The 23,016-nt window shown below is 54.1% G+C and overlaps 4 protein-coding genes and 1 long non-coding RNA gene across 6 annotated transcripts; 4 read left to right on the forward strand and 1 right to left on the reverse strand.

The window, feature by feature from the left end:
* The first annotated feature begins 3,471 nt into the window (after window positions 1–3,471).
* Window positions 3,472–6,556, forward strand: LOC135290559 (avidin-like). Its single transcript, XM_064404477.1, has 4 exons — window positions 3,472–4,445; window positions 4,541–4,748; window positions 5,123–5,243; window positions 6,366–6,556. Exons 1-4 carry the CDS (start codon window positions 4,242–4,244, stop codon window positions 6,409–6,411), a joined length of 579 nt encoding a protein of 192 aa, XP_064260547.1. The 5' UTR covers window positions 3,472–4,241; the 3' UTR covers window positions 6,412–6,556.
* Window positions 6,557–13,046: 6,490 nt separating this feature from the next.
* On the forward strand, window positions 13,047–14,509 carry LOC135290558 (avidin-like). Its single transcript, XM_064404476.1, has 4 exons — window positions 13,047–13,205; window positions 13,288–13,501; window positions 13,906–14,026; window positions 14,346–14,509. Exons 1-4 carry the CDS (start codon window positions 13,134–13,136, stop codon window positions 14,386–14,388), a joined length of 450 nt encoding a protein of 149 aa, XP_064260546.1. The 5' UTR covers window positions 13,047–13,133; the 3' UTR covers window positions 14,389–14,509.
* Window positions 14,510–16,623: 2,114 nt separating this feature from the next.
* LOC135290238 (avidin-like) lies at window positions 16,624–17,786 on the forward strand. Its single transcript, XM_064404132.1, is given in 4 exon segments — window positions 16,624–16,750; window positions 16,753–16,925; window positions 17,305–17,420; window positions 17,453–17,786. Coding segments are annotated over 4 exon segments (450 nt in total). The 3' UTR covers window positions 17,487–17,786.
* Window positions 17,787–20,002: 2,216 nt separating this feature from the next.
* On the forward strand, window positions 20,003–22,249 carry LOC135290400 (avidin-like). Of its 2 annotated transcripts, XM_064404304.1 has the most exons (5): window positions 20,003–20,228; window positions 21,068–21,169; window positions 21,273–21,486; window positions 21,834–21,954; window positions 22,035–22,247. In XM_064404304.1, the coding sequence occupies exons 1-5, from the start codon at window positions 20,154–20,156 to the stop codon at window positions 22,066–22,068; spliced, it is 546 nt and encodes a 181-aa protein (XP_064260374.1). In that variant the 5' UTR covers window positions 20,003–20,153; the 3' UTR covers window positions 22,069–22,247. The 2 variants fall into 2 exon arrangements, with proteins under 2 accessions (XP_064260374.1, XP_064260373.1); XM_064404303.1 differs by lacking the exon at window positions 20,003–20,228 and having other exon boundaries at window positions 20,815–21,169; window positions 22,035–22,249.
* Window positions 20,175–21,897, reverse strand: LOC135290401 (uncharacterized). The gene is made up of 3 exons (XR_010353177.1): window positions 21,047–21,897; window positions 20,820–20,943; window positions 20,175–20,238 (listed from the first exon to the last, which is right to left on the reverse strand). It is a non-coding gene; the product is annotated as an uncharacterized LOC135290401 (long non-coding RNA).
* Window positions 22,250–23,016: the final 767 nt, after the last annotated feature.

The raw sequence follows: 23,016 nt of genomic DNA on the forward strand, positions 1-23,016 counted from the left end.
CTCCCCCTCGGGCTCCGCGACCTCGCCCGCTCCCGCAGTGAGGTTTAGTTCTGGGCGGTCAGCCTCCCGCTCCCCCCTGGGGAAAGTGGCTGGTTCCTGTGTTTCTGGGGCTGCTAGGGGTACTTCTGCGTCCGAGTCATGGGAAGCTTCAGGGGACGCAAGGGAGCCTGGGGTAGCCGGGGGTGATGGCAAGCCCTCCTGTGCCTGTTCAGTGAGGGCCATTTCTGATTCTTCCGAATGGCCAGGGACAACTGGCGTCTGCTGAGTGTCGGGCAATTGCCCTGCCTTTTCGTGAAACTGCCTCCAGCAGTATCCTGGCAGAAGGTAGAAGCTTCACTGCTGCCTCATCTTTCTTTGTGGCCAGATGATGAAGGCGTCTGTTGGTCTCTTGCCAAAACTCTGGCTCAAAGAACAGCCTGGGATCCGAGTGGGGATAGGCATTTCTCACCCATAGCAAGAGCTCTGTAAGATCTTTCTCAGAAATTTTCACTGGATGTGTGTCTGCTGTGCCCTGTAGGGCTGACAAAATCCTAAGGTGTTCCTGGTACCATGCAACGCCCATGTTCTCAGCGTTCTTAATTTTTGACCCTTCTTAGCAACAGCTGAATTGCCATCAAAGCCGGCCCGGAGGTTTCCTGGTCACTGGCCAGCAGCTGACAGGTGGAGAAGTGCCAGGGCCCTTCCGAGTCTCCTCCTTTCCGGATGGGGTTTGAAGCGAGTTGCCTCGGCAGAGGTCGAGTCGTCTGCTCCAGAGCTTTTCCCTTGTCTCTGGTGGTGTGCCTCTGCCCGGGCTGTTCAGGTCTCTGGCCAGATCCCAGCGGTGCCTCCAGTTCTGGGGTTCCCTACGGTGGGGATGACACCGAGCCAGCCCGATGGTCGAAGAACGAGTCGGAGTTCTTCGTTTGTGGTTCTCAAGGTCATTTATTGTTGCTTACCTAAGATGTTTTCCGTCCAGCCTGCCACAGGCCTGTCTGGCAGGTCAGTTCGAGGCACACTGCCCGTCTCCCGGGCCGGTGCTATCTTTTATACTAAAAACTACGTATATTATGTTTGCAGTTATGTTCCAATACCTATCGCCTATGCTAGACAGTGACTTTCTGCTCTAAACCAATCTGTGACTGCCAACATCATCCTGAAGATGGATGCCAGGGAGAAGAAAGAAGAAGGACAGGGCACGACCAAATCCCTCCACATCTTGGAGCCTCTGACCCCCACGTACAGAATCCCAAACCCCCCTGTACAAGGTTCAAAACCCCCCTGTACATGATCCCAAAATTTTTCCCTTCACCCTGTGATTGCTACTATTATGCTCCTTAGACTTGTGTGACCTGTGACTCTTCATACAAGGTTGGTAATTTCTCCCAGGAGCTAAGATCGAATTCCCAAGTGGTTTTGGCCTTCTTCCAGGGCTTGCCAGCTCCCTGCCAAGGGCCCAAACGATCCAGGTGACCCAGAGGGATGTTCTGGGTTCTGACAGTAAAGAACCAAAGAAAGGAAACCAGCAAGTGATACTATTGAGAGTGTCTCTAAAGCTGTTGAACTGCCAGGACTGACATCCTGCTGAGAGTCAGTCACATTATACTGTAAAACTTGCTCCCAATTTCTAAGGTCAGGGTCTTCTAAAACCCTCCTACCCACAGTGGGTGTGGATTTTGCTCCCTTACATGGGGCTATCCCCTTCTTGAGGCTGAGCCAAAGAGATTTGCCCACAATTACTGATATGGGTAACTTCAGGCTCTACTTTGTATTTGGCCTTGGTAGCTTTATTATCATCAATACTGTTACAAAATATTGCATCATGCTATAGAAATTGTTATTGCTTCTAATCTGTAGTAAATAATTCTGAAAGATATTTTTGTCTAATTATCATAATAAATTATTTGTCTTTTATATATAAATATATCAGATTTGCCATCCTCAGTGCTGTGGTACAATGTTGTACAAAGTTTCTATTACACCTGTATGATCCTTTAGGCACAATCCATTGGCAAAATCTGGGGCTAAGTTGGATCCAGCTGTGCCCAAACTCTACACTGGGTGGGATTCTAGAATGCAAGAGGTGCTTTCTGAGCCATGTGATTCAGCAGGAGGATTCAGTGCTTCAGTTTATTTAATCAACCTTGTCTGAAGGTGCCACTGTGCCTGTGGCACTGTTCCAGACAGACACGGCCACCATCCCCTGTGCCGCGTGTCCTCCGTGTGCCCAGGCAGGAGCAGATGCGTGGGCCAGTGCTGTGGCCACAGGCAGGGCTCCTGTGGGTGCCACGAGGGCCCAGGGGTGGCAGCCAGGGCCTCGCCGCTCCCAGCATGAGCAGGGGGTGCTGGCACTGCCGTGCCTGAGAGCTGCCACTGCACAGTGAAGCTGAAGGTGGGGCAGCTCTTGGCTGCTGGGCTCCCTGCAGGGGTGGCACCAGGATGTGCTTGCTGGTGGCTGCCACTGTGCTGTGGCAGGAGCCCAAGGAGGTCCCAGCTGTGGTGAGGGCCAAAAGGGTGATGGAAGAGCCCAGCTGGTTCCTGCACAGGCCCTGCAGGTGACCCTGGGGCTGGTGTGGCTGACTCAGTGCTGAGGCACAGTGCCACGCTCAGGCTGGCTAAGCAGGGGATGTGTGTCTCATGGCACAGCCCCTGGCCCTGGCAGCTGGGAGCAGCACATGGCCATCAGTGAGGAGAGCAAGGCTGGGTGTCTGGGCAGGGCAGCAGAGCAGGAGGTGCTGGGTGCCCCCCTAGAGCAGGGCAGGTGACCCACAGGAGCCCCAGGGAAGCAGAGCCAGAGCTGGCAGCCTCCATGGTCATGGCCCAGCATGGTGCAGGCCAGTTCAGCCAGAGCCTGCAGCCCCTCGGGCAAATCCTCTGTGTGCTGGGGTGGCAGAGTGTGGCACAGAGAGAACAGCCATCCCAGGGATGATGGCACGGCCAGGGCGTGCAGCCCCTCACCCTCCCTGCACCCCGGACAGCACAGCTCGGCACGGCCAGGCTGCTCAGGGCTGCTCTCACCTCCCTGCATGCAGCAGCACGGGCCACGAGCAGGGCCAGGGCGAGCAGCAGCAGCAGCCCGGGGTGCCCGTGGTGGTGGTGGCCGTGTGTAGTGCCCAGGCTCTGCTCCTTTCATGTCAGAGAGGGCTGAGCCTCCTGCCAGGGGACACCCATGAGACAGTGATGGAGTCTGGGGGGACACTGAGTGAGCTGGCAGGGAGCACAGCCAGGGCAGCAAGTGAGAAGAGCATTGAAGATACCACAGGCACAGTGTGGGAGCTTTGAGAACACCACAGGAAACACGTTGCATCTCTGGGACACCACAGAAAGGGGTGAAGGAGTTCTGGGGACACCACAAGAACACACATGGTCATTCTGGCCATGACAGGACTTCTTTTGTGCCAAAGTGCATCCTTAACTCTCAACAGCTATCAGGGCTGGCAGATATGAAGTAGCCTGTCCTCTCCTCCATGACCATTCTTCAGCAGATGATTATGCTGCCCCAGTGCTGCCATTGGTGACAAATGCCATTTTTTGCTCCCATGGCAGAATTTCTGGGCAGAGGAATAACGTTACATGGCAAGAACAAGCTCCTGTATGTGGCCCCCCTGCAGCCCCTTGTATCTTCCCATGTCAGAGCCCACAGCAAGTGAAGAGGGACCAAGATGCAAAGAAGCTCTCTCTTGGAGTCACTGAGGGAGGGTGGAGTATTGTATTTGTGGGGACCTTCATGGCAGGAAGGAATGAGGAATCTGACTCCTTGTTCCCCGAAGGCTAATTTATTGGTTTATTATACTACATTATATAAAAGAATACTATATTAAACTATACTAAAGAATACAGAAAGGCTACAGAGAGAATGCTAAGAAGCTAATAATGAGAACTTGTGACTCTTTCCATTGTCTTGACACAGCCTGACACTGATTGGCCAATGAGTCAAAATAACTCACATCAGAAACCCAATGAAAGAATAATTTGTTTGTAAACAATCTCCAACCACATTCCAAAGGAGCAAAACAAAGGAGAAGCAAATTAGATGATTGTTGTTTTCCTTTTCCACTGAGGCTTCTCAGCTTCCCAAGAGAAAAATCCTGGGCAAAGGGATTTTTCAGAAACTAGGAATGTGACACTGGAGGGGTGCTGTGACACCACAACACTGGAGCATCTCACCTGGGCTGTCCAGCTGCATTTATCTTGGAACAAAGGCATTCTGGGAATGACAGCTATCTGGGGACCCTCAAATAGCTGATGCATTTGGCTACACCCAAATGTGCAATGTCCTGGCCAGAGGTGCCACCCACCCATCTCGCAGCAATAAAAAGGAGAGGGAGCAGGAGCCTCAGCAGAGAGCTGCAAGGAGCACATCCCAGGTACATCAGCTGTCCTCTGCTGCAGAGATGGTGCAAGCAACTCCCTTGCTGCTGGTGCTCTTCCTGGCCCTGGGGGCTCACAGCCTCCAGGGCACACAGCAGGTACCATCAGGGCTGGGATGCACAGGGTGGGCTGGGCAGGGGGCTGTGGCTGCAGCCTGTGCTGGGCCACAAGTGCTGAGTTCTTTCCTCTCCAGTGTAAGCTGACTGGGAAATGGAAGAATGACCTGGGCTCCAACATGACCATCAGTGAAATAAATGGAGATGGTGATTTCAACGGCACCTACTTCACGGCTGTGTCAGCCTCCCCACAGCCGATCAAGAAATCACCACTGGTGGGGTCCATGCGGCTCCCATATTCGAGCCAGCCCACCTTTGGTTTCACCGTTCATTGGAGCTTTACAGGTACTTAGACTTATCCTTGTTGTGTCCCCAGAGCTGCCTTCTGTCCTTCCCTGCAGTGTCCTTGCTGATTCCCTGCCCTATCCCCACTGCTCTCCCTCTCCTCTCCCTGGAGCTGCCCCATCCCTGTCCCTGGAGCTCCTGGCTTGCTCTCAGCTCCCAGTCCCAGGCTGCAGGAGAGGCAGCAGGGGCTGAAGCCTGCACTGCCTGCCCATCTGCGTGGGACACCCCGGCCCTCTGAGCCCTCACGCTGCTTTCCCCATGCCCACTGTGCCCAGAGGCTGGGGACAGCACGGCTCTACTGTCCCCTGAGCTGGGGCAGCCACTGACTGCCACCTCGGCCACGCTCCCCTCCACCTCCTGTCTTGTCCCCACAGACACCATCACTGTTTTCACGGGCCAGTGCTTTGTGGATAAGCATGGAAAGGAGGTTCTGAAGACCATGTGGCTGCTGAGGTTACACTCGGATAAACTCGGAAATGACTGGAATGCCACCTTGTGAGTCCCCTGTCCCTGCCCTGCACAGGTCCCCTGTGCAGCCCTGAGGGGTTTTGGCTGTCACAGATGAGTGCTTTAGGTCACTTAGGAGTCACTCTCACAGGTGTTGGCAAAAGGAGCTTTAATATCTGTTTGCAAAGGTCGGACTTAGCAGAGCTCCATGGCAAGGTTCACCTGATTGCTTTGTGCAGGGGGAAAACACAGGAAGGAAAAGATGGGTTAGAATCAGTTTTGAATGATTTACATGGAGGCTGGAGATGGAAAAGGAGAAGTGAGAGCCTTCAACTGAATCACAAAGTTCAGGGAGGTCCCTTCTGCTTTCTAAATTATTGATGGATCCCAGCTGGGGCTGATTCCATCTTAATCTCGACCTTCTCAATGGTTTCTGTCTAAAGGACATGGCAGCACTTAACCATTGACTAATTTAACGTTTGTCAAGTGATTTGGGAAGGTTTACCAAAATTGCAGCAGAGACTAAATTATAGATGGAGGCTGGCAGCAGTCCTAGTGCACTTGCTATGGGGTGTTCACATCCCTTCAGCCACGCGCTCGGCAGGAGATGGTGGCACAGCCCCTGCAGTGGTCCAGGAGAGCTCCAGGGGCCTCCCTTAGGAATGCTGTGGTAAAGTCATGGGATGATTGACCTCAGCCATCAGTCAGTCTTCATGCAGGATGTAGTGTGAGATGGTGATGACAGGAATTTTTCACAGTTCCAGTAATGATAACATTGTTCCACTTGGGCTATGATTGAGGCAAGTAATTGCCCAAGGCTTTTGGGGTATTGGTTCCCTGCTAAGGCAACAGAGGGACTTGGTGTGCAAAGTGTCTGTGACTAGCTCAAGGGAAGCTCCACCACCTGAGAGGCATTTCCAAAGCCAAAGGCCTGAGGAGGAATCCTGAATGGCCCGAGGGTGGGGATGAAGGGTGGTGCTCCCAGCCTGTGGTGCTCAGCACTTGGCAGAGCAGCTGCCAGTGTGCAGGTGAGGGAGGACAGGGTGCTTGTGCCCAGCTTCCCTGGGCATCCTGACAAGGTGCAAATGCTTTGGAAGGACACAGGGCTGGGTGGGCATTGGGCCACTCCCATGTCCCATCCTTACGTTTTCTCTGTCTGTGTCCCCTCAGAGTTGGCTACAACACATTCTGGCGCCTGGAAGAGCTCAAGGATTGAAGGTTGGTAGCATTGGAGCTCCCAGAAGAAGAGGCAGCGCCGGGCTGTAGCCCTTCCTCCTGCTTCAGCAGCTGCTTCTCCCAATAAAGCTTTTCTGCAAGCACACAGAGTCTCCTGTCTTTCACAGACCAGAGCCCCCATTCCCTTTCCTCAATCCTGGCCTCTCTTGCCACTATCCCTGACGGCCATTGTGTGAGCCCTGCTGTGACCCTCCATGGCTTGGGCTCCTCTTTGTCAGCCCAGCCACCACCTGGGGCTCCTTGGGGCCCAGCTGGAGCAGGCCAGCAGGACCCCGCTCAGCCTGGAGCCATGGCCTGTGGCCCGTCTCCCACTGGGAGTCTGCAAACAGCTCCATGTCCCCTCTGCAAGGGGCAAGGACAGAGCTGGGAAGAGCAGGGGCTCTCCCAGGGCAGGCAGAGCCAGCTGTGCTCCCTCAGCATGGCAAGAAGGCACCCCCAGTGCTGGGCACAGAGCTGCTGGGGCAGCAACACTCCAGGGCTGCAGTCCTGGGCTCAGCAGGGCGGCTGGAGGGGCTCCATGGCACACATCTCTGCAGCAGCAGCAGCAGCAGCTGTCCCAAGGTGTCCATCTCTCCCCGAGGTGAAGCCCTGAGCAGGCACCAAGGCAGGGCTCTGGGGACACTCACCAATGTCATAGTGCAGGCTGATCTGCAGCTTGGGCCACAGCATGATGAGAGCCAAGGAGGCGTAGAAACAAGGGAATAAATATCTGCAGGGGTGTTTGGCTTGAGCACAGAGAGAAGGGATTTGCTGCTGTTGCTTTGAGTGTGCCCAAGCTCTGTGGCTGGACTGCCCAGCCTTCCCTGGCAAGGAGCTGCCTGGTGTCATCACAGCCTCTGCTTCCCCAGACTCTGGTGTCACCAGAGTGGGAATAAGTGTCTGGCATGTCCCCGGCTGTGCTGATGAGCCTCATGGCTCTTGTCTCTCTTGCAATTCGATGCTGTGATTACTCCATGACTTCTACAATGACATTTCCTGTCTTTATTATCAATAACCAACATCTTGCAGATGCTCTATTTATTTTCAGCTATGTGCAGGGGATTTTAATCTCATTGTAGTCCTCACTGTGCTGCTGCTCTGCTGCTTTTTGCTGAGCTGGGAGCTTGTTTCCATGCTCAGGAGCTGGATGGTTGTTTTTGATTTCTTTTTGTTTGCATGTTTGCAGGTTTCTTTTTGTTTACCTTGTGTTTCTTTCTTCACTTTTTCTGTGTTGACAATAGCTTGCTCAGTGTGATACTTCAATCTATTTTGGTAAATGATTTCAGCTCTTACCTTAGTATTTTGATGATTTTTTTTTCTTATAGTCAGAGGGAAGTTTTTACTTTTTCCTGATAATTTCCTGAAATAATTGCTTCACCAGCAAGCACAGCTGACTTTTGAGAAGTCTTGAACTTTCCCTTGAGAGAAAAGTTTCATGTACCTGCAAGCAGACACAGAAAACCACCAGGGGTCATGGGTACCTCAGTCTGACTTCTCCATCCCCAGGCTGCCTCTTCCCTCTCTCCAAGTTGCCCACTTTAGGTCACAACCCTTTGCATCATCATCCAGTTACAAAACTGAAAGGATTTAAGTACTTTGGAGCTCATTCAGACTAAGCTGGTTTTGTTTTTTCCTGGACCTGAAGCTGAATTTTTCTTGCACTTTTTTTCCCCAAAATTCCCAGCAGTTACACAGACAAACCTAACAGCATCCATGACATGGACTTTGCAGCTGCAAGGTAAATTCTGATACTGCCAGACTGGCTTGGCCATCATTTTTGCCTTTTCCAGCCTCACTGATCCTGGACAGTCCTTTCTTCACCTTTAGCCAGTGTCCTACCTTTTGAAGGCATTGTGCTGCTTCCTGCAGCTGGTGCAGAGGCTGATGGAACAGTACAGTGAAGGAGAAAGTGTGGTCCTGCAATAGTCCTTACCCTAAGGAGCAAGCATTGGAAACCAAAAACCTGATGAGAGTGGTCTGGTTGGCCAGGTCCCCAAAGCAAAACTTCTAGAGCTGGGAGGGCTTTAAGCAGGGACTGTGGGAGAGAAGCTGTTTTTGGAGATGCACGAGCTGGATGAGCTTTCAGCCTCCCCAGGAGGAAGGTGGAATGGAGTTCAACATCATTCTACAGAGGAGAATTTAAAAAAATATTTCAGGGGAAAGAGGCTTTTTCACTTCCTCCTGTTATTTTCCTAAGGTGCTATTTAGGGACAATTGACCCAGCAAGCAGCGTTGCCCTTTTCCTCATGGAAAATTTATTCCTGCTCTAGAGCGAGCCTGAGAGCACCAAGGCCAAAGCCCCATGTCTGTGCACTCAGGGCTCTGACAGCCTGCAGGCTGCCCAGCCACCCCAAACTGCAGCTGGCACCTTGCCCAGGGGCACAGGAGACCTCTCTCCTGCAGTCCCTGGGCTGGGGGAGGTGGGCAGCTGTCCTGCAGGGAAAGAAGAGGCTGTGGGGGAATGTGTGTGTGAGGATACTGGAGCGGTGCTCTGGGGCACACGGGTGCTGTAGTTGTCCTGGGCTGGCACTGCCCATAGGGACTGGCTGTGCCCCAGGAGGGCCTGTGGCAGGCACAATCCCCGGGGAGACCCGGCTCCCTGCACAGTGACAATCTGAGCCCAAGAAGCGGGTCCTGGTCTGGTACCATGGCCCCTCCCTGCTGGCGCCGGGGGCAGGCAGTGGAGCACATTCAAGGGGATAAATCACTTCAATTCTTAATAAATCTGTCCAGCTGTCTACTCTCGTTCTTCTTTGGTGTTTTCTTTGGCACAGGACCAAGGTGGAAGAGGGAGCTCTTGCAATTCCCCATTATCTTCCTGGATTAGGCTGAAGGGCTAGGGAGGTGTGGAGGGGACAAGTCCCAGTGGTGGTTGGTTCTTGTGGAGTTTTGCTGAAGGGAGCAGGATGTGCCTCCTTACCCACTGCTCCACATGTAAAGGCACAAAAGAACTGACCCTTGATTTCTTGTCTGCTGCCTGCAAGGTGTAGTAAGGCTAGGAGCCAGAAAATACCTCTGTGGGGTAGCAGCTGTGCCAGTTAACCAAACCCTGTGCCCTTCTGCCCAGGGCTGGGCACCTTGCTTCCTTTTCCTGCTTTCTGTGCCAGTGCAACCTCTGCAGTCTGCACCAGCCTGGTTAGGGAGGCACGGGGATTAGGGAGGTCTGCTGCCCTTCCTGTTGTGTACCCAGACAATGCTGGGAACTGTGAGTTTTGATGGATGCCTTGGTAAATGCTGAGTCACAGACACTGCTCCAGCCTCCCTAAGCAGTGGGACATGGGTCCTGCATGTGTGGGGCCAGCATGGCCCCTTTTTTGGCACCAGGGAGCAGCGGCATGAGCACCAGCTGGGACAGCACCTCTCCTTTGCCAGGCAGAGCAGGACAGAGCTGGGAGTGCTGGGTACTCGCCTATACCATGGGTAAGTCATCAACAGTACTCACAGAGGCAGCACAGCCGGAGCTGGAAATTCCCCATGGTCACAGACACTGCACCATGGGATAGCACTGGGATGGGGTGGGATGGCGTTGCAGGGCTCAACAAGAGCACAGAGCCTGTTAGACAGCATGGCACAGCAGAGCCAGGGCCTGCAGCCCCTCACCCTGCACCCGGGACAGCACAGCACGGCTCAGCACGGCACGGCCAGATTCTGCCCCAGGGCTGCCCTCCCCTCCCTGGTTGCAGCATCACAGGGCCAGGGTGAGCAGCAGCAGCAGCCTGGGGTCCCCATGGCAGTGGTGGCTGTGTGTGGTGCCAGGGCTCTGCCTCCACTGCTGCCCCATGCCCCCTCAGCCCCTTTGATAGCAGAGGGGGCTGAGCCTCCTGAAAGGGACACCCATGGGGTAGGACAGCCTCATCCTCCCTGGAGATGCCCAGGGGACCTGTGCAGGGCAGGGACAGGGAGCTCACTTGATCTCGAATAGAGCTGGACAGAAAAAGAGCATGAAGGACATCGCAGGGAGGGCAGTGGAGCTCTGTGAACACTGCAGGTAGGGCAGGGCATCTCTGAGGACATCACAGTGAAGGGCACCACAGGAGGGCTCTGGGGACACCATAGGAAGGACTATCAGCATTTTTTGTCCACTTTAGAGCTCAGTGTCCCCTAAGTCCTCAGCAGCCTTTAGAGTGGGATGGGAAGCAGCTTATCCTATTTACTGTGAGCATTCTTCCCCCACTTCTCTGTCTTGGGAACTTGGCAGGCAGGGCATGCCGCGGTGGCCCAGGGCTGTCAGTGGGTGACAAATGTCCTTTTTTTCACTCCCCAGGGGAGTGTGCCTGCTACCACATAAGTAGGAAAGTAACAATACCCAGGAAGGACAGGCTGTCCTGGATGCAGCATGCCCATAGCAGCCAGTGTCATCCTCACATGGCAAAGCCCACAGACGATGGACAGGGATGGAGATGCAGTCCCTTAGGGTCACTGTGGCAAGGTTGGTGGGACAGGGGTGCCAGCACATCAGCAAGGAACACCCGAGGTTCCCACGTCCATCCGTATCCTGTTGGCAGCTTCCAACAATAGCAGAGATGTCCCAATCCAGCTGGCAAGGAACAAGAGCGGGCACTGAGGACAGCACAGCTTCTGGCTGGACTGGTATTGCTTTGCCACATCAGTACTGTTCCTTAACCAGGCAGCGTGCCTTCCAAAGGTTGGGGTTCAGTCTGTATAAAGGGATATTTCTGATTTCTCCTCCACTCTGGGCTGTATCACCTCAATAAGTCTTGTATCTGATAGGCTCAGCTTTTGTCAGCTTCTGCATGGATGGAGCTGAGGACTGAGAGGACGGTCCCTGGTCACAGACATTTTGCCTGCACCACTGTTTTTCAAGGCTGTCTCAATCCCAGTTTGAGCAGCAAGTTAACTTGTTCATTAACTGTTTCTTACTATTATTCACCAGCCCTTATTTTTCACAACACCCTGAATGTACATGGGTTTTAAACCACAGCCCTGATGACTTTAACTTCTTCAGTGCTTCCTGCTCTGGATTTCTTCCCTGACTGCTGGTTGCCCCCACTTTCTGCTGTGCCAGGGCTCAGGCATGGCATTGCAGAATTTAGTTCTGGTGATGATTGCCAGCTCCAAGGCAATTTATTCTCTGATCTTTGGAGGGCACAAACCCCACGGAGACACCTCAGCACTCAGCTGAGATCAGTCAAGAAATTTGCCTGCTTGGGCACTGAGCTGGCCCCTGAACCTGCGAGAGGAGCCACAGGAATTGTAAACTACAGGAAAAATAAAGATTATGTGAACAAACAAACAATATTGTTTGTGTGATGCTAAAATAAACCTACACCTGTAAATGAGCTGTGGGCTGCCATCAACAGCAGGGAGACTTTGTGCTGTCCATCCACAGGGTTCCTGCAGGAGCCCCCTGAACCGTGGTGATGGAGAAGGGACGATGTCTGCCCCTCCTGCCCTCTGCGACCTTCCCGGATTTACCCTACTTCTTATCCCAAACATTGGCAATGCTCTGGGCAGCGCCTGCTTGCCAAAAAACAGTCAGAGCAAATGGCAGCTATGTGCTAAAGCACACCTTGTTAAGCAGTTGATTTCTGGGACAGAAAGCACTGGGGAGGAATGTGCGGCTGCCAGCCAGCTCTCTGGACAGGGATTTCTTCCAGGCAGGATGCAATAGGGCTGTAGGGCTCCTGTAGGGAGGAGAGGGGGCTGTGGAGATGCCAGCAGCAGAAGCACAATTCTCTCCAGCTGGGATTGCAATGAAATTTACTGTCAGAGAGAAACCAGGGCTCCAATGTGAAATTTAAGAAAAAGCAAAGGCTGAGAAAAATAAAAATACGTATTGTTTGTTTTTGAGACATTGCAAAGAACTGCCTTGTCTCCAGTTTACAAAAAGTATTATTTTGTGGTGAATAGACTCCTTCAGCTTTTGGTATAATGATTTGGGAAACAAAACCCGGCATTTTAGGACAATGCCTTGAAAATCATTCAGAAACGGGTGAGAAACTCTGGGCTGAATCCATTCACTTCAGCCTCCTTGGCCAGCAACAAACGTACCATAAGGGGAATTATGAAAATTTGTTCTTACAGTTGTTTAAGAATCCCAGTGTAAATACAACTTTTGTCACTATTAAGATCCAATGTCCCAGATACTCAGTGAATGTTGGCTTCTCACTAAGTAAATAATTCCCTTCCAACACAAACCAGTTTGCAAAAACAACAGCTTAAGATGCACATCAGACCTTTGTAGACCCATCAGTAAGGGAGTGGGGTGTGGGGAGCATGGGAAAGCTGAACCCAGAAGAATCTGGGTGGTGGGTGAGCCTGCAAGAGCATGCCTGGTGAGGAAGAGCAGGGTGAGCCGTGTACTGCAGCCAGTCCTGAGGTCACCAGGCTTAAGGAGCCTCAAAATCTGAGTACAGAGTGATGTGGCAAATAGGTGACAGAATGGGCAACAGCTCCAGAGAGGGGTTTTCCCCACTGACCATTTCCCAGCAGCCAGTGACCAGCAGGAGCCAGGGCCTCCCTGCAAGGTGCCAGGAGAGCAGGAATGGACATTTTCTGCACTCATTTCTGGGAATGTTTGCTGCAATTACCCCCTCTTATGGCTGGGAACCACAAATTTGGAAACACCCAGATTGCACAATGCCCTGGCCAGCGGTGCCACCCACAGCCCTGGCAGCAATAAAAAGGAGAGGGAAAACGAGCATCAGCAGAGAGCTGCAAGGAGCACATCCCAGGTACATCAGCTGTCCTCCTGCTGCAGAGATGGTGCAAGCAACTCCCTTGCTGCTGGTGCTCTTCCTGGCCCTGGGGGCTCACAGCCTTGCTGTGAAGAAGGTACTGTGAGGCTGGGATGCACAGGGTGGGTGGGCAGGGGGCTGTGGCTGCTTGCACCAGTGCTGAATTCCCTGCTCTGCAGTGCTCCCTGACCGGGCGCTGGGTCAATGACCTGGGCTCCAACATGACCATCGCATCCGTGAACGCAAAAGGTCTCTTTGCTGGCTCCTACCACACGGCTGTGACAGCCACCTCCAACGAGATCAAGCAGTCACCACTGCAGGGATCCATGCAGAAGAGCCCTAACCAGAAGGGCCAGCCCACCTTTGGCTTCACTGTCAACTGGAGCTTTTCAGGTACTTCTTTCCCAGCCTCCCTATAGTATCCTGGACCTCCCCTGCCCTGCCTCCTCTGCTCTTGAAGTATTTCTGCCCTCCCTGCAGTGTCCTTGCTGATTCCCTGCCCTATCCCCACTGCTCTCCCTCTCCTGTCCCTGGAGCTGCCCCATCCCTGTCCCTGGAGCTCCTGGCTTGCTCTCAGCTCCCAGTCCCAGGCTGCAGGAGAGGCAGCAGGGGCTGAAGCCTGCACTGCCTGCCCATCTGCGTGGGACACCCCAGCCCTCTGAGCCCTCCCGCTGCTTCCCCATGCCCACTGTGCCCAGAGGCTGGGGACAGCACGGCTCTACTGTCCCCTGAGCTGGGGCAGCCACTGACTGCCACCTCGGCCACGCTCCCCTCCACCTCCTGTCTTGTCCCCACAGACTCCGTCACTGTTTTCACGGGCCAGTGCTTCGTGGATGAGTATGGAAAGGAGGTTTTGAAGACCATGTGGCTGCTGAGGTCCCATGTGGACAGCATCAAAAATGACTGGAAAGCCACCAGGTGAGCCCTGACCCTGCCCGGCAAAGTTGTCCTTGCGCACCCCCGAGGGGTTGGGGCTGCCACAAGTTAAGTGGTTTAGGTTGCTTGCAGAGCCACTCTCACAGGTGTTGACAAGGTTTAATAACTGTCTTAAAAGCACAGCTTACAAAATCTCGATGGCAAGGTTCACTTGATTGCTTTGTGATAAAACACCTAATGGAAAAACACCATCCCCCGGGGTCCTGCCAAGGTGCAGATGTGGTGCAGGAATGCAGGGCTGGGTGCGTGTTTGGACACTGCCACGTCCCCCCCTTACATCCTGTGCTCTGTGTCCCCACAGGGTGGGCACCAACGTCTTCACCCGCCTGCAGTTACAGGAGTGACGGTGACAGCGGGGGCTTCCCAGCAGTGCCAGGGCTGTGGCCCCTGCTCCTGCAGCACCACCTGCTTCTCCCAATAAAGCTTTGCTGCAAGCACCCACAGCCTCCTGTCATGTTGTTGCAAAATGTGGGATAAGTAAAATATTTCTTAAAAAGGTTTGTTCTTTGATGTTTATTTTTTTTTTTTATGCTTTCAAACATAATCAACAAGAAAGGACATTTAGCCTGTGAAACAGAGAGCAGTGAACAAGCTCTAAGTTTGTCCAGGTGCTGTAAAAAAGAGATCTTGATAGAATTGCCTTGTTAAGGTTTAGGTCTTGATGGGCTTTGTGGGAATCCTTAAAATCAGAGAGTTTTGGGAAAGCTGCAAAAGGCAGGCCTTAGGGACAGCAGAACTGCAATTAGAGCTAAGCAGCAGACATAAGATTTGTCAGCAGAAAAGTTATGTAAAAAGTAGAATGGTAAGGACAAATGGCCAACAGTCTGTGTATTAATGCTTGGCTAGAATAACTCCCTAAGCTGCAGAAAAGTATATCCAGCGAGATATTAGGAAGTTCTGAGCTTGATAATGAAGCTCTGTGCATTGTGTTTTAAGGCTTACAAGCAGGTGTTGTATTCTAAATAAGCAAGCATTGTTTTAACCAAAGGTACCTGTGCTTATTGTGGTTGGACAGAACTACTGTCAATATGCTTTTGCTTTGTGTGATTGGTCAAAAAACTTATAAAGTGAGTTGTAACATTGAGTTCTTCGTCTGCTGCCTGGGATGTGAGCTGATGGCATCTTCCCATTGCCATAACCTTGTAATGAGAGTGATGCTGGAAAACAAACAGCTCAAGACACGTTCACAGCAGTCCCATCTCATTTGTGATTTGTACATAAAACCCTGGCTGGCAATAGGCTTTAATGATCTCAGAGCTGGGTGCAGGTGACAAAACTTGGGATGAACAATACACCACTGGTAGTGCACACAAAGATTGCAGAATTTACAGGACACTCGGCAAAACCCCCAAGATAAGAAAAAACTAATAAAGACAACTGGGTCAGGAAAAATGCAGTGCTGAAGCAGCTCTGACTGGTTAGAAAGTAAATTCTGGCTGGGGTAGATCATGACTTATGGCCCACTGAGTCAAGAAACCCACCAACTCAGGAGAAGAGAAAGGCTGAACCCAAAAAGTAATTAGCATCAGATGCGAGAGAATTCTTAACCAATAGGAGAGAGAACAGTAAATAATAAAAGAACTAAATAACTCGTAGCCAATGAACATTAATGCCTTTGTTTGTTAGATGTGTAAATAGCAAAATGTTTTGATAGTTGGTGTGATTGATCTTTAGAATAACACTGAGGACTTGGGCTGGTGCAACTAAAAGAAAAAATCAGTGTCTCTCTTGGGTGTGTAATTGCTGCCTTGTTATGCACCAGGTAACAAATCCAATTTTTCTGGACAGCTCTGTCGTGGCTCAGCACACACATTCCCAATACCCACATGGTGTCTTACGGTCCCTTCTGTCACCATACCCAAGGCACCACGTGTGTCCCCTGCTGTGATCCTGCATGACACAGAGTCTCCTTTGCAGCCCCCCCACCCCACCACGGTCCTTGGGACCCCCGTGCCCTGGCCCAGGGCAGCAGGAGCCCGTTCAGCCTGGAGCAGTGCCCGCCTGCCCATCTCCCACCGGGCATCCTTGGGCAGGAGGCCGGGTGTCGGCAGCCACTGCCTGGCCACAGCCCTCTCTGCTATGAAAGGCACCACACACGGCCACCACCACCACAGGCACCCTGGGCTGCTGCTGCTGCTCGCCCTGGCCCTGCTCGTGGCCCGTGCTGCTGCATGCAGGGAGGTGAGAGCAGCCCTGGGCAGCCTGGCCGTGCCGAGCCGTGCTGTGCTGTCCCGGGTGCAGGGAGGGTGAGGGGCTGCACGCCCGGGCTGTGCCATCATCCCTGGGCTGTGTGTTCTCTCTGTGCCATGCTCTGCCACCCCAGCACACAGAGGATTTGCCCGAGGGGCTGCAGGCTCTGGCTGCACTGGCCTGCACCATGCTGGGCCAGGCCACAGTGCAGTGGCCATGACCACGGAGGCTGCCAGCTCTGGCTCTGCTTCCCTGGGGCTCCTGTGGGTCACCTGCCCTGCTCTAGGGGGGCACCCAGCACCTCCTGCTCTGCTGCCCTGCTCAGGGAGGGAGAGGTGGTGTCCCAGCTGGTGCCCTTGTGCTGGTCTCAGTTGCCACACAGAGGGGCCATGCCATGGGACACACATGCCACTGCGGGTGGGGGAGCTGTGGCTCAGCACTACCCAAGACACCCACAGGACCCCCGTTCCCAGTGTGACCTGCAGGGCCTGTGGAGAAGTGAGCTGGGCTCCAATATGTCATGTTGGCCACTAACACAGCTGGGACCCTCTCAGGCTCCTACCAAACTGCAGTGGCAGCCACCAACGAGCAGGTCCTGGTGTCACCCTTGCCAGGGGTCCAGCAGCATCCCAGTGCCAAGAGACACCCCACCTTCAGCTCCACTGTCCAGTGGCAGCTCTCAGCTACAGCAGTGACAGTGATCCTCTGCCCATGCTGGGAGTGGGGACCCCCCTGTCATGCCCCAAATCCCCTGTGGTTCCCAGAGGAACCCTGGCTGTGGGCATGGATTGGCCACATGCACACAATCCTGCCATGGGAAGTGGTGGTGGCAGAGCTTGTCTGCTGTGGGTTTCAGGGTTGTCTGGATAGAGGGGTGTCCATCTGTCTGTCCAAGGGACACACAGCTGATGCCCAGCTCTGTGTCCAGTGATGTGGAACAGTCCACCTGGGCGGTGTGGCAGGGAGGTCCATCTCTCTGTCCAGGGCATGTTTGTCTGTCTGCCAGGACCAGGTGGCCCAGGCCTCCCTGTCTTGAGGTGCAGGTTCTCACCCTGCTCTGCCTCTCTCAGACCTTGCCAGACTCCTCCACTGCTTTTGTGGTCTTTGTGGATCACCCAGGGAAGGAGACCACGTGGCTCCTGTGGGAAGAGGTCCTGTCACACAAGGACACCTGGAAAGCCACAAGGTGAGCTCTGTCCCTGCCATCTCACCCCACAGGGTCAGCTCTTCCATCTTCACCCCCATCAAGTGATGGGAATAGAGACCACTGCTGTCTGCACCCTGCTGTTCTTCTGCATCTCCAAGTCTCCCCACTGTCCCAGTCCCAAGCTGGGCTCCTGGCAAGGAAACACACCCTCACTTTTCTCTGCTTCTTCCCAGTGCCTCCCAGCAAGCTGTTGGTGGGGCTCCCCATTCCCAGACTTGCTGCCCTGCACATGGAGCCAAATAAACCTTTCCCCACACGGCAGAGAGCTGTGTCCCTTGTGTCCCTGGTACAAAAGCAGCCGTGTGTGGATGTCTCCCCATCTGTGGCCATGGGGAGAGCTAGGTGCTGGCAGGGGGACAACAGGGGAGTGTTTTGGAGCGGATGGGAAAGATGAGGTTGGGGGGCAGTAATTCTGCTTGATCATGGCTTCAGCAGGTGCCTTCTTGCCTGTGTGCCCCCTAGGGACCTGCACAGTGCTGGGAGGCTCCAGGCAGCACCCCCAGTGTGGGGCACAGGACACCCCACAGCTGAGCGTGGGGGTGAAAGCCACATGCAGGCAAAGCCAGCACTGTCTCCTGGCCTCATCCTGTGTCTCTACACCCCTCTCTGCCCCATCCTCCCATCAAACTTTATTTCCAGCTACTGCTCTGGCTGGGAGTCTCGGTGCTGCATGCACACATGGGGAGAGCTGGGTGCCAGCCCTCACAGAGGGAAATCCGGGGTGTTGGGGTGGTCCAAAATCCAGGCTGGATGCTGGGGGGATCAGGAGAGAGGCCTGGGATCCAGGGGGAGCTACTGGGCAGAGCGGGTGGCTAAAGCCAGGTACTGCAGGCGTGCCTGTTGCAGGTGTGCGGGCACAATGTACTTCTGTACACTCTGTACACTGACTGGCTGTCACCCTATCAGCTGGCAGGTGGAACAGGATACAGATCCTTTCTGGTGTTCACGTTCACAGGATGTTATCTGAACATTAAACTTTGTCAGCTCCCTAGGAAAGGAAACAAATCAAACAAGGGCCTGATGCCCTTTGCACCGGTCTGGCACTACAATTCACTAATCCATCATTTCAGCAGCTCATGAAGTTTCTAACTCATTAGTTACATAATCCACGATGCACAGCTCCTAACTCCTCCTGAGCACCACAGGGAGAAGCTGTGTGGGCAGGGAGAGCTGCAAAGGGTGTGGAGGACAATGCTGCCTGGCAGCTGCAGGGCTGATGGGGCAAGAGATTGCTGGATGGGGCAGAAAGAACACAGTGCCCCAAGAAAGTGTCAGTGCCTGTCTGCCATCCTCTTCCTCCCACGGTGTGCCTCTCCTTCCCCAGCCTTCCTCAGCCTTTGCTCTTTTCCCTCATTCCCTGCTGGGTTCTGGGGCTGCACACAGAGCACACAGACCTGAGACTCTCCAAGGTAAGCTTGTACTGACTGAGCACAGCCGGTTGATGTGCCTGGTGGTCCAGCTTTTGGTCAGAAGTCACCCTGCATCCTCATCCTCACCCTTTCACCCTCATCCTCATGCCTGCATTCTGCACAGAGCCCTCAGCTCATCCCCACTGATCCTTGGCACTGCCCTGGTTGTGCTGGGCTCGTTCTCCTGCTTCCCCTCCCCAAACACCCACTGTGGCTGTCACCAGCACCATAAGCACCCTAAGATGTCTCTCAGTGGCCTGTGAAGCTAAAGCCAGTGCAGGGGGACGAGGCTGGAAGCCCTGAACAGCAGGGCACAAGGCCACTGAGAACCATACTGGCCCAGGACATAAGATTTAATTTAATTTCTGTCAACTGCAAATTCCCTGATTTCTAGTTCCTCCTAAGAAGGCAGCCAGTGGGACAGAGAATGATTCAAGCATTGTGCTTGCTTAATAAGAAAACTGAAAGTAAAACTGTAGAGTTTATGAGAAATCAGCAGTGGGGGCACCACCCCCTCTGCATCACAATCTGTGTTTATCAGCTGTCCTAACAATCCCACATCCTGTCCCTGACCTTGGTGTGATCCTGCCCTCTTGTTGACATTTCATTTGCCTTTTCCTCTTGCCTGGTACATGCAACCTGGGCTGCTCACCTCCAGCCTGCAATGCCCTACTCAGAGGTTTTCCTGCTGCTATTTGAGCTGGTTTGCTTCATGCATCTCCCAGTTCCCTGGACCCACTGCAGATCACCTGCACATACCTTGCCCAGCCCTCATGACTCTCTGTCCTTCTGTCCATCCCCTGCAGTGACCAGAGCGTGCTTTGGGACACAGGAGCTCCAGCAGGGCAGGATGGAAACTTGGACCCAGCCCTCAACAGTAGACATGGGGCTAAAGACCCCCAGGCTGGGTGGTGTCAGTGGGCAGCCCCACGCAACCCCTCCTGCGTGCCTGTTTTCCCTATCCCCATCCCTGTTCCAGTCCACATGCCTATTTCCATCCATGCCTCCAATCCCTCATCCCTACCCCCATCCCTGCCCCTGTTCCCCATCCCATCCCACCACAACCTCTTCCTGCCTTCATCCCTGTGCCCATCCCCGCTCTTGACCCTGTCCCCACACCTCTTCCCGTCCCTTTCTCCTTCCCTTTGTCCCAGTATCAGTTCCTCCCTCAGGTGCCAGCCGGGGCTTTCCCAGAAAGCAGCGGCGGAGCCGAATATAAGCCTGTGAGTCACTGGCACGGCGTGGTCCTTGCCGCCGCCGCATCCCGAGCTGCATCCCGAGCTGCATCCCGAGCTGCATCCCGATGAGCCGCCGCGTCCTCTCCCTTCTCGCCCTGCCTGCAGGGGTGTCCGTGGCCGCGGCTGCGGCAGGCTTCCAGGTGGGAGCTCCTGCTGGGGGGGCACGCGTGGGAAACTCGGCTCCGGGGAAGTTCGGGGGGGAGCACGCCTGGGGATCCATCCCGGTGATCCCGGGGTGGGTGGAACACGGTATGGGAGCTGCAGCGCTTGTTAGGGGTGGGACACGCGTGGGAGACCCCTCTGCGTGGGGAATACCCGGCAACACGAGGATCCCCTGCTCCAGCGGGTATCCCGACGGGAAACCCTGCCGGGGGAGATGAGGGAAGTGATGCTCCAGGGCAGTCCGTGTGCACGGAGATTCCTTCTCTCTTGCAGGGGTCCTGCATATGGAAATCCCCCACTTCCCTCCCAGGGACCTGGAGGGGAATTGGGCCAGGGAAGCACGGGGATCCTGCCCCAGGGGGTGACTTGCCCCTGTCTCGGACGAGACAGGAACAGGCAGCGTTTAGAACTGCAGGTGGGATGTGCAGGGCTCTGGCTGAGGGGCAGCCCATGTGGACCTGAGGGCTGTGCCCATCCCAGTGAGCTTCCCTGTCGTGCTACACGTGTGCTGAGCACAGCACAGGTGCCCATGAACACGGGCAGATGTGCCCTGGACTCTCACAACTCACCTGACAGGGCTACAGCAGGGGTCCCATCCATGTTCCTGCCTTCCAGGGCTCCCACCTTTCACTTTTCCTCTTCACCTCTCCCCTTTTGCTTGGCTTGCCCCAGCTTTTGGCCCTCTTGATGTAGCTGAGATAGCAGCAACTTTATGAATGAAGTATTTTAAAAATGAATGCTCAAGCACTCTCAGGACTCCAGACACACTCTGCTGTGCCACCATCCACAGCCTGACCTGTTTGTGTTCTTTTCCAAGATCCTCTGCCAGGGAATTGAGCACCCTGGGGAGGAAAAGGCCGGTGAGAAAGAGGAAAAGGCAATCTTCAGCTACCTGGGGAAAAGCAGAAGGCACACCAAGGTGAGTGCCAGCACCCCGTGGGCAGCGGGGGCTGTGGGCAGGGGGCTCAGCCTGTAAGGGCTGTGTACAGGCAGCCCCCAGGGACACATCTGCTTATCCCCAGCCGTGCAACCTGACTGGCTGGTGGGAGAACGATCTGGGCTCCAAGATGCAAGTGTTCAAGGTCGGCAACGACGGAACCTTCTCTGGGGAGTACCACACTGCTGTGTCAAACGCCAAGAAACCCATCCAGGCGTCCCCACTGACTGGCTCCCAGCACCTGGATGAGGATGGACAGTGCACCTTTGGCTTCACTGTCAACTGGAAGAAGTTCTCAGGTCTGTAGCTGCATGATTGCTGTTGTTGGATGGAGTGGTGGGATGGAGAGGGAGCTCAGGCAGGTCCCAGTGCTCATCCCAATTCCTCTGTTCTCTCTGCTGTCCTCTGTCCCTCCTTCCCTGATCTCTCCCCACTCTGGATGGTGTCTGCACACAGCAGTACACCTCCCAAAACAAGGTCTGGGTGTGGCAGCACCAAGGGTTGCTTTGACACCTCTGCCACACACCATTTTCCTGCAAATATCGGGATCCACTCAGGCTCCATGAGCACTAGACTCACTGATGCCTGTGAAGCTCCAGAATCAGCTGGGGTCCTGTTGGGATGCTGACAGCCACCACTGCTTTAGACTCCACAGCTGTCTTCGTGGGGCAGTGCTTCAAGGGGGATGAAGGGAAGGAGGTCCTGCACACCTCCTGGCTGCTGCGGGAGAAAGTCCACTCGGAGCCGGATGACTGGAAAGCCACCAGGTGAGCCAGGGTTCCCCGGTCCATCTGGGATCCCTACCCTGCTGCTGGCTGGGCACCCATGGGCTGCTGCTTCCCCGCAGGACCGGCCACAACACCTTCACTCGAGTGGGCTGACAGAGGGAGAAGCACTGCCTCCTCTGCCACACTGCACTGCGCCTTGTCCTGGCCACGCTCGGGACACAGGAGTCCCCTCAGCAGCAACATTGTACCAGCATGCTTCCAGATCTGGAGGAAGATGTCTCAAAAAACGCCAAATAAAATTAAAAACATTTAAACACAGCCTTGTGCAGTCTGTGGGTATGTCCTGGAAAAGCTGGGCTAAATCACGGTGGAGGGTGGGTGTGGGATGAAACTCTCATTCCCTTATTCTGGGAAGAGACTGGCTCCAAGAAAGCTCCTTTTCCAGCACAAACAGGACGGTGCATCCCCAAAGTAACCCTCTGACACTAACTGGGACCAGTACTCACTCTTTCCTGCTGAAAGCCTGGTGAGTGTGATGGGAGGTAAGCTGGGGAGCTCTTCTGCATCCCAAAAACCTGGCTGGGAGGCCCCTGGCTCTGACACAGCCCTCAAGCAGGCAGGTGAGGGGCCTTGGCTGTGTCCACACTGCTGAAAAGTGCCAAGGGCTGCTCTGTACCAGCCACACAGAGCCAGTAGCTGCAGTACCTCCAGCCCAAAACCCTTTCTGGGAAATGTGATTTACTGAAAAGCTAATGACCAGTAAAGACAGCCTCTGAAATCTCTGCCCAATGGACTGTGTGGCTGACCAAAACAGGAAGTGCCTCTGCTGCCTTAGGCACTCCTCTAAGCCAAAGAAAATGATTTCCAGGAAATCAGCTCTGGGTCTGAATGTGAAACTTAGTCCTTGTGTCTTTGATTCCCAAAATAACCCGGGACAGTGCTGCATGCCCTGAGCTGGCATACTGCCTGGATTTGATGAACTTTTTTAAAAGCAAGACTGAGGTGCTGGGGCTGCCACCCCCCCTCTGCTCCCCTGGCTTTTCTGCCACAAAGGCTGTGGGTGGGAGAGCTTTGCTGACAGCACCTGTGGCTTTAGCAAGT

The sequence above is a fragment of the Passer domesticus genome, chromosome Z (assembly GCF_036417665.1).
Source record: "Passer domesticus isolate bPasDom1 chromosome Z, bPasDom1.hap1, whole genome shotgun sequence".
NCBI lineage: Eukaryota > Metazoa > Chordata > Aves > Passeriformes > Passeridae > Passer > Passer domesticus.